Source organism: Trichomycterus rosablanca, chromosome 4 (assembly GCF_030014385.1).
Source record: "Trichomycterus rosablanca isolate fTriRos1 chromosome 4, fTriRos1.hap1, whole genome shotgun sequence".
In the NCBI taxonomy this organism is placed as follows: domain Eukaryota; kingdom Metazoa; phylum Chordata; class Actinopteri; order Siluriformes; family Trichomycteridae; genus Trichomycterus; species Trichomycterus rosablanca.
In genome coordinates, this window is record NC_085991.1 from 28,740,400 (window position 1) to 28,754,490 (window position 14,091).

Below are 14,091 nucleotides of genomic sequence, written 5' to 3' on the forward strand. Positions count from 1 at the left end.
CTACCTTAACAATACTGTAACATACTTAATGCAAATGTTTTGCCATTTGGACCATTTTCAGAAAAGGTTCCAGTTGAAGCAAAACCACCATGGTTTAAGCAAGCCATTGAACTGGAGGAAGACATGGCTGTGTCTGAGGAACCAATGTAAGTGCTTCAAGCTATAAAACCACTGTGAAAACCATTCATTTGAGGTCTTTCACTCAGCCAAAGAAGAGTAAGAATTTCATTATTGTTCTCCTGAGTGACAGAAATGTTACCCTGTAAGTACATCAATAGAAAATTTGACATTTAACGTTTGACATTCAATGCACAAGTTTATTACTGAAAATGTATAACTCATTCCATCTTTCATTCATTAATTGTCTGTTTTACCATTGCTTTATGCTGGTCAGGGTCATGGTGGGTCTGATTTATTGTGCGAAGGGCAGGAAACACCCTGGACAAGTCGCCAGTCCATCATAGTACACACACACACACACATACATTCATAACCAGGGGCAAGCAGTAACTCCAGTTTGCCTTAGAACATTCAAACTCCATACAGAAAGGACCCTGGCCGAGGAATCGAACCCAGGACCTTCTTGCCGTAAGGTGCACCAACGCGCCACCCATATTAATAACTCATACAACATAAATGTTCATGTAAACATGTTGTCATTCCTTTGATGTTTTACTGGATCAGCATTGAGTGGGCTTAATTTAGAGCTTTTATTAATATTGTATCAAAAGGGGAGTAAGGGTGTGTCCTTATCAAGCAAGTAAACTTACGAATATACACCCTCCTTGGACGTCATTGGGGTCCCCAGCAGCAGATTGGCTACTCTAAATTGAGGAAAGGGGCGGCACGGTGGCTCAGTGGGTAGCACTGTCGCCTCACAGCAAGAAGGTCCTGTGTTCGATCCCCAGTTGGGACGGTCCGGGTCCTTCCTGTGTGGAGTTTCCATGTTCTCCCCATGTCTGCGTAGGTTTCCTCCGGGAGCTCCCGTTTCCTCCCACAGTCCACAAGACATGCAAGTGAGGTGAAATGGAGATACAAAATTGTCCAGGACTGTGTTTGATATAACCTTGTAAACTGATGAACCTTGTGTAATAAGTAACAACCTGTCCTGTCATGAATGTAACCAAAGTGTAAAACATGACGTTAAAATTCCAGTAAACAAACAAACAAACAAATTGAGGAAAAAGGGGAAAATGCATAAAAAAGGTTAACAGGCATTTCTGGATGTTGTTGATATATGTATATAACTTTGCATATGCTTAGCTTGCAACGGTTTTCTGAAGTATTCTCAAGCCCATGTGATTTTATTAACTACAAAAAAGGTCAGAGGGTTTTTAATACAGTGCCTGAGAGATCACAAGCATTCAATATTGCTTTTAGGGGTGTTATGAACTGTAAATGTTTAATTATCTTTTCTACCCAATTGTGATAACATTGTTTGTTGCCTATTTAACTGTTTAAAAACAACTGCTTTTAATCATTCCATAAACTTTACAGTCTTACATTGATCCTGTCATATTTTTTGGAATGCATAACAGGCATCACATTAGCAATCAGCCTCTATTTACAAAATAGCTGAAGTTGATCTTTTATTTGTGCAGTTTTCAATTAAATCCTAGGCGTAGGTTGGAAATGTTATGGTATGACTTCATAGAGGTGAGGTGATTTTTTAAGGCACTGAAAGTTCAACAATACGAACCATTGTAATTAATGCAAGTTAATCATAATTATTTACACTGATTTATTCAGCACTGTTTGCTATCTACCTTGTGAACAAACAAGTTACTCCAAACAAGTTATATTTTCAGTTTGAAAGCAAACACATTTTTCATGACCTTTTTACCTATTTTAGTAAGGGTGCCAAAAATGTTGGATCTGACTGTAATTTTTTTAAATAAACAAGCAAATTTCATAGTCCCCCTGCTAGACCACTGCTTTGAACTATGCTGGATCATAGTTCATATATTTTAGCATTACTAACCTGTTTTTGAACACGAGACAGTGTCAGAGAATTGTCCGTTGCAAAAGCATATGCTTTTTTTTCTTTGCAAGAGGCATATCTTCTTCTCAAATGACATAAATAACGACATATATGCTGTAGCCCAGAAGCCAACAACAATATCTGCCTGCCATATGAGCACAGGCCTACGAAGAAGGAAATTCCTGTGTTAGACTTATTGCACCTTTGCTGCCAAAATTTAAGCCTGCAGTTTTTTTTAAATGCACTCCAAACCACTGTAGCAATTACTTGCAAAGATCAAGGGGAGAACATATTGCTTGAATTTGACCATTTGCATTTTACAGTTCGGACTGAAAAAATAGGCCAGTATTGCCATGACAGTAAAAGTTCAGTAAGGATATATATATAGTTTGCTGAAAATCCAGATATTGTACTTGAATAACACAATCACATGATAAAATATATTCCTTTTTAATTTACATTAATATTTTAGATTTTTAAGTCAGAAAATTATTTTCTTTAAAAGGAACAAGAAAGTGTAACAGATCTGGATCTCCACACACCTGCAATAAAAGGAAATAGAACCCATTTAAAGATATTTAATCAAGCTGTGGCTAATGATACTGTAGCTAAAAAGCCACTAACAAAAGTGCGGGGGGCAATCACAAATAACAGGAAAGATCGAACCTGCTGATCCTGCAGTATGTGAGTGGAACCACTACAACAACAATTCACACTTTCCCTGTGCATAATCATTTTTACATTTACATTTTTGGCATTTAGCAGATGCTTTTATCCAAAGTGACTTACAGTACTGTGGCAGTATACTGTCTAAGCAATTGAGGGTTAAGGGCCTTGCTCAAGGGCCCAACAGTGGCAACCTGGCAATGGTGGGGCTCGAACCAGTGAACTTTGGATTACTAGTCCAGTACCTTAACCACTAGGCAAAGACTGCCCTTTTTTTGGTTTTATGGGTGAATCCAACACAGGAAACATTCCACTGGGATGTACCGCTCTCCTAGGGCGTCTCCCTCGTAAGGTCCAACAAACCGTGACACCCAGGCGAGTTTCCAAAAATAAACAGAATGTTGACATTGAGCGATCCGGCATCACTGCTTCAGAGAAATGCAAGTGTGTCAACCATGGAGCTGACGGAGAGAAGCTGTAGTGTATAGAAGACCTTCTACCTGAAGCAAATTAATCTAAAGAGAGCTTGACAGATCACATTCAACTGAGCCTCTGTACCCCATCTGTCAGCCAAACTAGGCTGCACAGAAAGGACATGACTACTTACTATAACGAAGCCTGTAGTAGCTGGTGAACGTGCCCCGGGTTCCCAGCGAAACAGGTCTTACAGAGCTCAGTAAACAAGGCCATAAGTAGTGGGTCACCAATTAGGGCTGATCACCCGCAGCTGTGGCGATGACTACTTAAGCCAGCATCACACAGTGGCGGGTGTCGCACCTTTTGTTTGTTTCCTGTTGCCGGTGGTAGCTCGCCCACGCCGTTCTCGTAGCCTTAGGTGGTAGCCCTGGTGGCATAAGGCCATTCGGGCATGTAGAAACCGCAAGGTTTGAGGTATTGAGGTTTTTCTTTTGTCTTCATTGAAATAGGGTGGTGCGATGCCGCGCAGTCTTTGAACTGCCTATTGTTGTTTCGTTAGCCATTAGCTTAGCGGGTGCGCACCGGACCACTGTGTGGCGCTGGTGCTACCTTGCTGCAGTATCTCTTATGGAACATTATATTTGGATTCGGTAACCGCTGGGTGGCGACTTTGTTAAGCGCTTGGCCGGTCTGCCACCAACCCCGGTTCGAATCCGCAAGTGGAGCTTCCTAACTGTGCTTGTCTCTTTTTCCCCTTTTTAGATCGGAGTGCCCCTGTCACCGCGACCGTAAGCCGTGCGCTCCGCATCACTTCCCCGCCAGCCTACCGCTGTGCTGGGGTCAACGCTCAGCGGAGCTTGTAGCTTCCGCTGCCGATTTCAGTAGCGCTTTCTGCGCTCACGCGTATCTTCATTCCGTGCCTGGTTGGCGCGGTGTTTAAGTCCCCGGTTTTCACCCAAAAGACCGGGGTTCGTGTCCGCTCTCTTTTAGTTTTTCTTATTGCCTTTTTTCTGCCGGTTTCACCGGCGGCTTCCGTCGGAGGTTCCGATCGGTTTTTTAGTTTAGGTTTTTTTGTTTTCCTGTTATATTTCTGTTTATCAAATAAAAATAAAGATCTTTAATTTATATTATCTCTGCGTTTGAGTCCTCCTTTCTCCCACGTGACAGAAAGGTGCGACCAGTAATGGACCCAGCAGAGCCCCGACCCCTCGCGGACGCTTTACGCCACCAAGGGCAGGCGTTGGGCAGACATGAGGTGGCCCTCAATGAGCTGGCTCAACGGGTAGCAGCACTTACCCGGCACCCGCCTACCTTGGAGCCCACTCCTAATCCCGTAGCCCAACCTGCGGAGCCTGTAGTCCGCGACACCCCTATCCCTCCCCCCGAAAGGTTTTCGGGGGACGCTAAGAGGTGTCGCGGCTTTCTCCTGCAGTGTGCGCTGGCGTTCGAGCTACAACCCTCTCGCTACCCTACTGAACGCTCTAAAGTCGCCTACATCGTCTCCTTGCTTTCCGGAAGAGCATTAGAATGGGCTACCGCCCTCTGGGAGCAGAACGCCCCCGAGTGCTCTTCCGAAAGTGCATTTAAGGAGGCTCTCAAGGAGACCTTCTTTCACCCTTTGGGGGGCCGTGAGGCAGGGCCACGCCTGCTCGACATAACCCAGGGTAATCGATCGGTAGCCGATTTTGTGGTAGAGTTCCGAACGCTAGCCGCAGAGTGCGGCTGGGACGAGGGGGCCCTTACAGCCATTTTTCACCGTGGCCTCGCAGGTAAAGTCAAGGATGAGCTAGCCACTAGGGATCCACCCACCACACTTAAGGCTTTTTACACACTGGCAATCTCCATTGACACTCGCCTTCGCCAGCGTGCGCGCGAGCGGAACACCTGTCCTCAGTTTGTTCGCGCGCAAGCCACTCCCACTGCCCCTCCACCCGAACCAGAGCCCGAACCCATGCAGCTTGGATCGTCAAGACCCGATGCCCGCCCGGCATCGGGCTCGACCTTTCGATCTAGGCCTCCTTTAAACAACTAGGCCGCTCTCGTGCCAGGGACACGAGAGAGGGCCCAATTAACATCCCTACTCAGGGCCTGTTTCTTGCGGCCCGGTTGTCTTGGGGTTCGGGGGGCACAAGCCTTAGGGCATGTGTTGATTCGGGGGCGGTGGAGAGTTTTATAGATGTTGATCTGGTACACAGGCTGGGGATAGAGGTCCAACCGCTAACCAAGCCGGTCTCGGTCCATGCTGTGGATGGTCGAGCCGTAGCGGGCAGCCCGGTTACCCATCGGACGCAATGGTTAACGTTGCGCCTAGATGACCACGAGGAACGGATCACCTTTTTAGTGACTCACGTTCCTCACCTCCAGGTGGTCTTGGGTCACTCGTGGTTGCAAAGACACAACCCCCAGATCGACTGGGTCACCGGGTCAATCTTCATCTGGGGAACACGGTGCCAGGATTCGTGCCTGCTTCAGGCTGGCACGAGGCACACTCCGCCAGTACTCAGAATGGAGACCCCGGATCTGACCACAGTTCCTCCTGTGTACCATGATTTACGGGAGGTTTTTAGCAAGTCCCGGGCGCAGGACTTGCCCCCCCATAGACCGTTCGACTGCGCCATCAACTTGTTGCCCGGCTCTACTCCCCCTAGAGGGCGCCTTTTCTCGCTCTCCGGTCCAGAGAAGGTCGCTATGGAGGAGTATGTGCGTGAGGCCCTCAAACAGGGGTTCATCCGTCCTTCGTCCTCCCCAGCTGGGGCAGGGTTCTTTTTTGTAAGTAAGAAGGACGGCACCCTGCGCCCCTGTGTCGACTACCGCGGTCTAAATGCCTTAACGATCAAGGATCGATACCCGCTGCCGCTGATGGCCACGGCTTTCGAAGCCCTTCAGCGAGCATCTGTTTTTTCAAAGCTCGATCTTCGCAGCGCGTATAATTTGATCCGGATCAGGCAGGGGGATGAATGGAAGACTGCGTTCATTACGCCCACTGGCCACTATGAGTATCTGGTGATGCCATTTGGGTTAATGAATGCCCCCGCAGTCTTCCAGAGATTTATCAATGAGGTCTTGCGGGAGACTCTTGGTAAATTCGTCTATGTTTACTTAGACGACATTCTTATCTTTAGTCGGTCCATCGACGAACACATAGGGCATGTCCGACGAGTTCTCCAGCTCCTGCTCAACAATCATTTGTTTGTCAAGTTGGAGAAGTCCGTCTTTCACTCCCCCATGGTTTCATTCCTGGGGTTCGTGGTTTCCCAGGGCACCCTGCGCATGGACACGGCTAAAGTATCTGCTGTGGAGAAGTGGCCAACTCCAGGTTCTTTACGCCAACTGCAAAGATTTTTGGGCTTTGCAAATTTTTTTCGGCGTTTTATTAAGAACTTCAGCTCTATCGCTGCTCCAATGACGGCCCTTACAGGTAAGGGCGCTTTCAAATGGTCGGTGCAGGCCCAACAAGCTTTTGATAAGCTCAAAGCTCTCTTAACAACTGCACCTGTCTTGCAGTTACCTGACCCAGAGGAATCCTTCGTGGTCGAAGTGGATGCCTCTGAGGTTGGAGTAGGGGCAGTGCTGTCCCAGAGAGTGGGGCCAGGGAAGAAGTTGCATCCGTGTGCCTTCTTCTCGCACCGCTTGACTCCAGCCGAGCGGAATTACCCGATTGGAGACAAGGAACTCTTGGCCATTAAATTGGCATTAGAGGAGTGGCGACACTGGCTCGAGGGGGCCAAACATCCCTTTCTTGTTTGGACGGATCACAAGAATCTGTCGTTCATCCAACAAGTAAAGAGGATGAACTCTCGTCAGGCCCGGTGGTCCTTATTTTTCGGAAGGTTCCACTTTACACTGTCATACAGACCGGGATCCAAAAACATTAAACCGGATGCCCTGTCTAGACAGTGGGAGCCGACTAGGTCGGAGACCGGACCTGATCCCGTGATCCCCTCGACCCAGATAGCGGCCCCAGTCACCTGGGGCATTTCTAAGGTCATTCGGGACGCCCAAAGGGCCGAACCCGACCCCGATGGGGGACCTCCTGACAGACTGTACGTACCTTCATCCGTACGGCGTCAGGTTTTTGAATGGGCTCATGCTTCCCCGTTTGCGGCGCACCCAGGCGTGACTAAGTCCCTGGTTTTGTTGCGCCGAAGATTTTGGTGGCCGGGGATGGAGAATGAGGTACGTGATCTTGTCCGTACCTGCTCTGTGTGTGCTCTGAACAAGAGCCCCAGAGAACGCCCAAGGGGCCTTCTTCATCCGTTACCAATACCTGCTAGACCGTGGTCCCACATCTCCCTGGACTTTGTGACAGGCTTGCCAAAGTCCAGAGGGTTCACGGCTGTATTGGTAATTGTCGACCGATTCACCAAGTCTTGCCTCTTTGTTCCGCTGCCCAAGCTGCCATCCGCCATGGGTACCGCGCAAATCATTCTGCAACATGTGGTGAGAGCGCATGGGGTCCCATCAGACATTGTGTCAGATCGGGGCCCGCAGTTTGTAAGCCAGTGCTGGCGGGCCTTTTGCCAACTTATTGGCGCTTCGGTCAGCTTATCCTCCGGGTATCACCCGGAGTCCAACGGGCAGTCGGAGAGGCTGATCCAGGATCTGAGCAAGATGCTCAGGTCGGCTGACGGCAGGGAATCCGACCACGTGGTCGGATAAGCTGATGTGGGCAGAGTTTGCTCACAATACCCTGCATCATTCGGCGATTGGTATGTCACCGTTTGAAGCTCAGTTCGGGTACCCTCCGCCGCTCTTTCCTGAGCAGGAGCAGCAGGTAGCGGTCCCGTCTGTACAGCTTCATGTCCGCCGCTGCCGCGCCGCCTGGCGGAAAGCTAGGCAGGCCCTTGTAGCCACCCAGCGCTCTATGAAGCGCAAGGCTGACCGCAGGCGGCAGCCGGCTCTTACCTTCCGGCCGGGCCAAAGAGTACTTGTCTCGACGAGGGATCTCCCCGTTCGAGGTGCCCCACACAAGCTGGCACCCAAGTACATTGGTCCATTCAAGGTGGTAAAGCGGATAAACCCGGTGACGTATAGGTTGGAGCTTCCTCCCCACATGAAAGTGCATCCAACCTTCCATGTCTCCCATCTCCGACCATTTATGTGCGGGGGAGTCTTACCCCCTCCCAAACCCCCCGCCCCTCGTATCATCCAGGGGGCCCCTGCCTTCACGGTTCGCCGACTGCTGGATAGCAGGAAGGTTCAGGGTAGCACCCAATACCTGGTGGATTGGGAGGGTTACGGCCCTGAGGAACGTTCATGGGTACCGGCTCGCCAGATCCTGGACCCGGAACTGATCCGCGAGTTCCGACGGAACCTAGCTGCGGGTCTTGGGACCTCAGGAGCTGTCCCTAGAGGAGGGGGTTCTATAACGAAGCCTGTAGTAGCTGGTGAACGTGCCCCGGGTTCCCAGCGAAACAGGTCTTACAGAGCTCAGTAAACAAGGCCATAAGTAGTGGGTCACCAATTAGGGCTGATCACCCGCAGCTGTGGCGATGACTACTTAAGCCAGCATCACACAGTGGCGGGTGTCGCACCTTTTGTTTGTTTCCTGTTGCCGGTGGTAGCTCGCCCACGCCGTTCTCGTAGCCTTAGGTGGTAGCCCTGGTGGCATAAGGCCATTCGGGCATGTAGAAACCGCAAGGTTTGAGGTATTGAGGTTTTTCTTTTGTCTTCATTGAAATAGGGTGGTGCGATGCCGCGCAGTCTTTGAACTGCCTATTGTTGTTTCGTTAGCCATTAGCTTAGCGGGTGCGCACCGGACCACTGTGTGGCGCTGGTGCTACCTTGCTGCAGTATCTCTTATGGAACATTATATTTGGATTCGGTAACCGCTGGGTGGCGACTTTGTTAAGCGCTTGGCCGGTCTGCCACCAACCCCGGTTCGAATCCGCAAGTGGAGCTTCCTAACTGTGCTTGTCTCTTTTTCCCCTTTTTAGATCGGAGTGCCCCTGTCACCGCGACCGTAAGCCGTGCGCTCCGCATCACTTCCCCGCCAGCCTACCGCTGTGCTGGGGTCAACGCTCAGCGGAGCTTGTAGCTTCCGCTGCCGATTTCAGTAGCGCTTTCTGCGCTCACGCGTATCTTCATTCCGTGCCTGGTTGGCGCGGTGTTTAAGTCCCCGGTTTTCACCCAAAAGACCGGGGTTCGTGTCCGCTCTCTTTTAGTTTTTCTTATTGCCTTTTTTCTGCCGGTTTCACCGGCGGCTTCCGTCGGAGGTTCCGATCGGTTTTTTAGTTTAGGTTTTTTTGTTTTCCTGTTATATTTCTGTTTATCAAATAAAAATAAAGATCTTTAATTTATATTATCTCTGCGTTTGAGTCCTCCTTTCTCCCACGTGACACTTACCATAACTATTCTAACAAGTGCCCCTCTAGTTTGTTAACTAACCTAAAAGGGTGGCTGACAGTGTGGCTATAGTTAGATATTTTTTCAGAGTTTAACTGAACACTAAGGTACCATATAAATTCTCCAGAATGATACCCTTCTTTGGACTCTTAATTGGAGTTGCTTTGAATGCTTCTTCAAGTTTATTAGGATTTGTTTTTTGTACAGTCTTTACTATACTGATAGACCTTCAGTAATTTGTGTAAGTAATGTTCTTAGGACGGACGGACAGACAGACAGACAGATAGATAGATGGTTTGTATTGGCTCATACAAACTTGATCCATGATTGTGCTGCAGTGTTACAGTTTCAATAAGTAAAGAAATATCCATCACAGCCTCAGAGGCATATTCACAATGAAGCATTAGATTAGAGAACATCAGAAAGTCTGTCTAGCTTTCCACTATATTCTAATTTCACAGGATCACACATTTTCTACAGATGGCAGGGCATTGCCTTATGTTTTGATGAGCTGATGACAGTTAAAGTGCTCTTATCATCCCTCACTATATTTTTAAATCACAGACCTGATTCCAAGCGCAGACTGTTTCAAGATCATGAAAAGCTTTAGCCAACATCAAACAGAATAGCATGTGCTGGAGAGCGTCTTACAAATCTGTTTAAAGATGATGCGTTTTGCAGGATAGTTGAAGCCAAATGTAAGGATGGGATATATTTGCCTTTCTTAGACAATTCTGTAGACTTTTCATTGACTCTTCTTAATGTTTGCTGCCTATGCAGATGCCATAATGGCTGATATGTTGGACTGTGAAATTATATAGGGATAATGTCACCATACTTTAAATATAAAGAGATCTCTGAAAAAAGTGACGTTGTTAGTGTCCCTGGACCATTGTTATTGCATAGAAAAGTGGGAACCAACATTGAAGCCTTTTTGGTTTGTCCTGTAGTCCAGTTCTACATGTATGTTTGTTCATGAAAACAATCATTGGCGAAGGTCCTGCGTTCGATCCCTAGGTGGGGCAGTCTGGGTCCTTCCTGTGTGGAGTTTGCATGTTCTCCCCGTGTCTGCGCCGGTTTCCTCCCACAGTCCACAAGACATGCAAGTGAGGTGAATTGGAGATACTAAATTGTCCATGACTGTGTTTGATATAACCTTGTGAACTGATGAACCTTGTGTAATGAGTAACTACCGTTTCTGTCATGAATGTAACCAAAATGTAAAACATGATGTTAAAATCCTAATAAACAAACAACAACAAAACAATCATTGGCAATCAGGGAGGGACACTGTGTTGCCATTTCAATATAAATCTAAAGCATTTTAATATAATAAACCAAAAATATCAAGCAAAATGTGAAATTAAAAAAACACTTGGTATAAAACAATGTGTAAAATATGTATTATAGTCAACTGTTTTATTCAACTAATACTGAAGTTGTATTAAATATAACTAAAACTTAATCATAAGCTTTTATTATCTGTTATTTGTATTCATTCATGCTCAGCTCTTCAACTGGCAACATTATTTTCTTAACAGCTTAAAATAGAATATAAACCCATCCTTATGACACTTTGACTTCAAAAAAGTTTACTTTTAAGAGAAACCAGAAACCACTGATCAAAATGTATTTCAGTTTTTCCACTGAGGAACAGGAAAAATGTATCAAAAGCAGTTTATTTAAGGGTGTCGGGACTTAATGCTTTACAGCTGTTTAATGAACTGCAGGTACAGCTGGATGTTTTTAAAATATTGGGGTTTTGAATTTAACTGTAAATAACTGTAAATAACTAAAATATGGGATAGTAAGAATGGTGCCAGAAGGAACCCAGATGAGCTCCATGGGGAGATTGCAGTTTCAGTTCTCAACATTGCCATTGCCATCTGTGTCCAGGAGTTTAAGAAAGCCAAACAGGCCTTGCGGTCAGGCGAAGGAGGAGGAGGCGCTAGCCATCGCCCTGGGTCAGTTCTCGGGTGGCATTTAGTTGAGAGCACCATTCTGTAACTGTGATATTGACTAGAACTACACAGATCAGCAGTGTTATGATAGTGGTAATGATTAAGGCCATACCTAATTCACGCCACGGACCATAAATTGAGCCATTTCCCGTGTAATGCAATTTGCTGTGAAATTCAAAAGTTAAGGTTTGTGTTTAGCATTTAACGTTTTTCAGTTGAGCAGCATTCAAGTACTTTATGGTTACTGGATACTTTGCACTGTGGGGCGGTCCTAATGTAACCGAGCATCTTTAGAGTTTGCTGAGTGTATAAAGTAAGAAATAAACTGTACATAGACAAACAGAGAGATGATCATGTGTGTAGAGAAGAACACTTTTCCATTGATTATGGAATCCCCAAAGTGATGCACTTAATACATAAACACACTCATCAAACATTGTCAGCACACTACAAAACAGAAAGGTCTGTTACACTAGCAACGGCAATTCAGTTAGCATTCTGTTGGTCAAAATGTCCAAGATGTCGTAATCTGAAGCAGTTTTAGGCTACAAACACTTTTAGGGTAACTAAGTTTGGAAAACTCCCAAGCAATTCTGTGGAAGCAGAGGTGGGTGTGTCAAAACATGGACAAGTATTTTCAAATATGAAGCCTCGCACCGAACTGGATGTTCTAGGTTTACATTCAGCTATTAAGCTGTGCTGTCTATTGTAGCTTCCATTTATTCTATCATTCAATTTATGATTGTTATTTAATGACTGCCGTGAAATGTGACACTTTTCTTTAAAAAAACAAGGTCCATGAAATTAAGCACATGTTACTGGGAATTTAGTAGGACCCTAGTTATGATAAATGATGATTATCTTAGATATTGTGTTCTTGCTTGGTTTGCAATATCGACTTGATAGCCAAAATTATTTGGACAATGTTTGTGCCTCACCTCAGATACTCTTTTAACTGAATGGGAACAAATGTACACAGAAACACTGAAGTATTATGCAAAACCTTTCTAGAGAAGTGTAGGCTGTTATAACTGCAAAAAGAAGCTGGGGTTAACTTCATATTAATGTCTCTCGACTTGGAATGAGATATCCAGGGTGTCTGATGGTGAATTATTAGCTACTAGGAAAGAACTGGCTAAGACTGAATTGTGTAGTATTCCAGATTTTACTGATCCGTTTGTGTTCTTTGTCAGGTTTATTCGAGGAGCGTGGGGGCCATGCAGCAGAACATGTGGTGCTGGCACACAAAAGCGAACAGTGAAGTGTCAGGTGTTACTGCCCTTCTCCCAGACAGTCGCTGATCTTCCAGATGATGAATGTGAAGGACAGAAGCCGACTGAAATCCAGCCCTGTTATCGCACCCCCTGTCCAGGAGTAAGGGCTGAGCATGAGAGTGAGAGGGTTAGCAGCACTACAGAGCGAGAGGAACTACATGACTGGGAATATGATGGGTTCACTGAGTGTTCCAAGACATGTGGTGGAGGTGAGTAACTGATTGCCTTCAGTCTTTACCTTAAACTGTGCAATCATTTTTGAAAGGAATGAGAGAACTATATTTGTTAAACACCAGTATCATAGACTTCTGTGAAACTATGACTAAAGCTTTGCTTCCCTTTTTCATAAATTTTTACTACTGCATTGTTCTGGTCAGGATTTGGCTCCACCCAAAACAAAGTGCAGAAATATGCAGAATTAAAAAAATGGACAGAGTGCAATGCAAATACAATGGAACCTTGATTTAATGGACTGAAAGGCGGGTGTACTGGTCTGTAAAATGCGATAGTCCAAAACAGCAAGTTTTTTTTTTCCAGGGGGTGCGAAAATATACAAAAACACAGCACAAAGGTCCACAAAAGTGCAAAACATGTACATATTACATGCACATAAACAGTAAAATTAACAGCGTAAATAGATATGTAAATATGTGATGTAAAATCCTTAAATAAATATTAAAATTGGTGTACTGTACTACTGGGAAGAAATTGTATTTACTTTGTGTGGTGGAGGAGAAGTTTTTTGCCAAAATTGTATAGTGGGGACTTATTCTGAGTCTAAAGCACTGCTGGTGGTTACTGGAGCAGTGCTGGTGCATAACTAAGCATAAAACACAGAGAAAATATGAGAACAAAGCGAGCCTCCCAACAAAATAAAGCCTATCACTCATGTAAACAGGGAGAAGTGCGCCGGTTAGCGTACAATAACTGAACTACTGGTCTTGGTATGCTTCTCGCTCGAAATGTAAACAATCAGACTGAACAATTGTCATTTAAATCCAAAATCTGTTAAATGGAGGTCCATTAAATCGAGGTTTCTTTGTACAATCACTTAATTTATAGCAACTACTTCACCTTTTGCAGGTCTTGTGATGATTTCAGAAAATATCTGGAGGTGAAAATCAAACCTAGGTCCACAGGACTCACATTGCTGTACAATGTTGCCCCACTGAGATCATTGTCATGGTGATTTTCCAATGGAAACTAATAGATTTTAATTCAGATAAAAATACCCAACATGATAAAAACAAAAATTTACCAGTGTATACACTGATAAGCTAAAAAAAATGTGCATGCCAATGTCTGTTTCATGAGAGATGTGCATGTCATAGTCAAGGATATATTAAATGTTGGGCGAAGAGTAGTTCGTACTAGTACTAGACCTGAATGACTTTGATAAGGGCCAAAGTGTTTTGGCCAGATTGAAATATCTCTGAAACAACAGGGG

General features: G+C 45.6%; 1 protein-coding gene across 1 annotated transcript in view; it reads left to right on the forward strand.

Moving 5' to 3' along the window:
- Positions 1 to 14,091, forward strand: part of LOC134312294 (ADAMTS-like protein 1) — a 239,367-nt gene that overhangs the window by 193,320 nt on the left and 31,956 nt on the right. The window contains exons 14-15 of the mRNA XM_062994128.1: positions 62 to 146; positions 12,564 to 12,853. Of these exons, the coding sequence (XP_062850198.1) occupies positions 62 to 146; positions 12,564 to 12,853 (375 nt within the window). The remainder of the gene's footprint in view (positions 1 to 61; positions 147 to 12,563; positions 12,854 to 14,091) is intronic.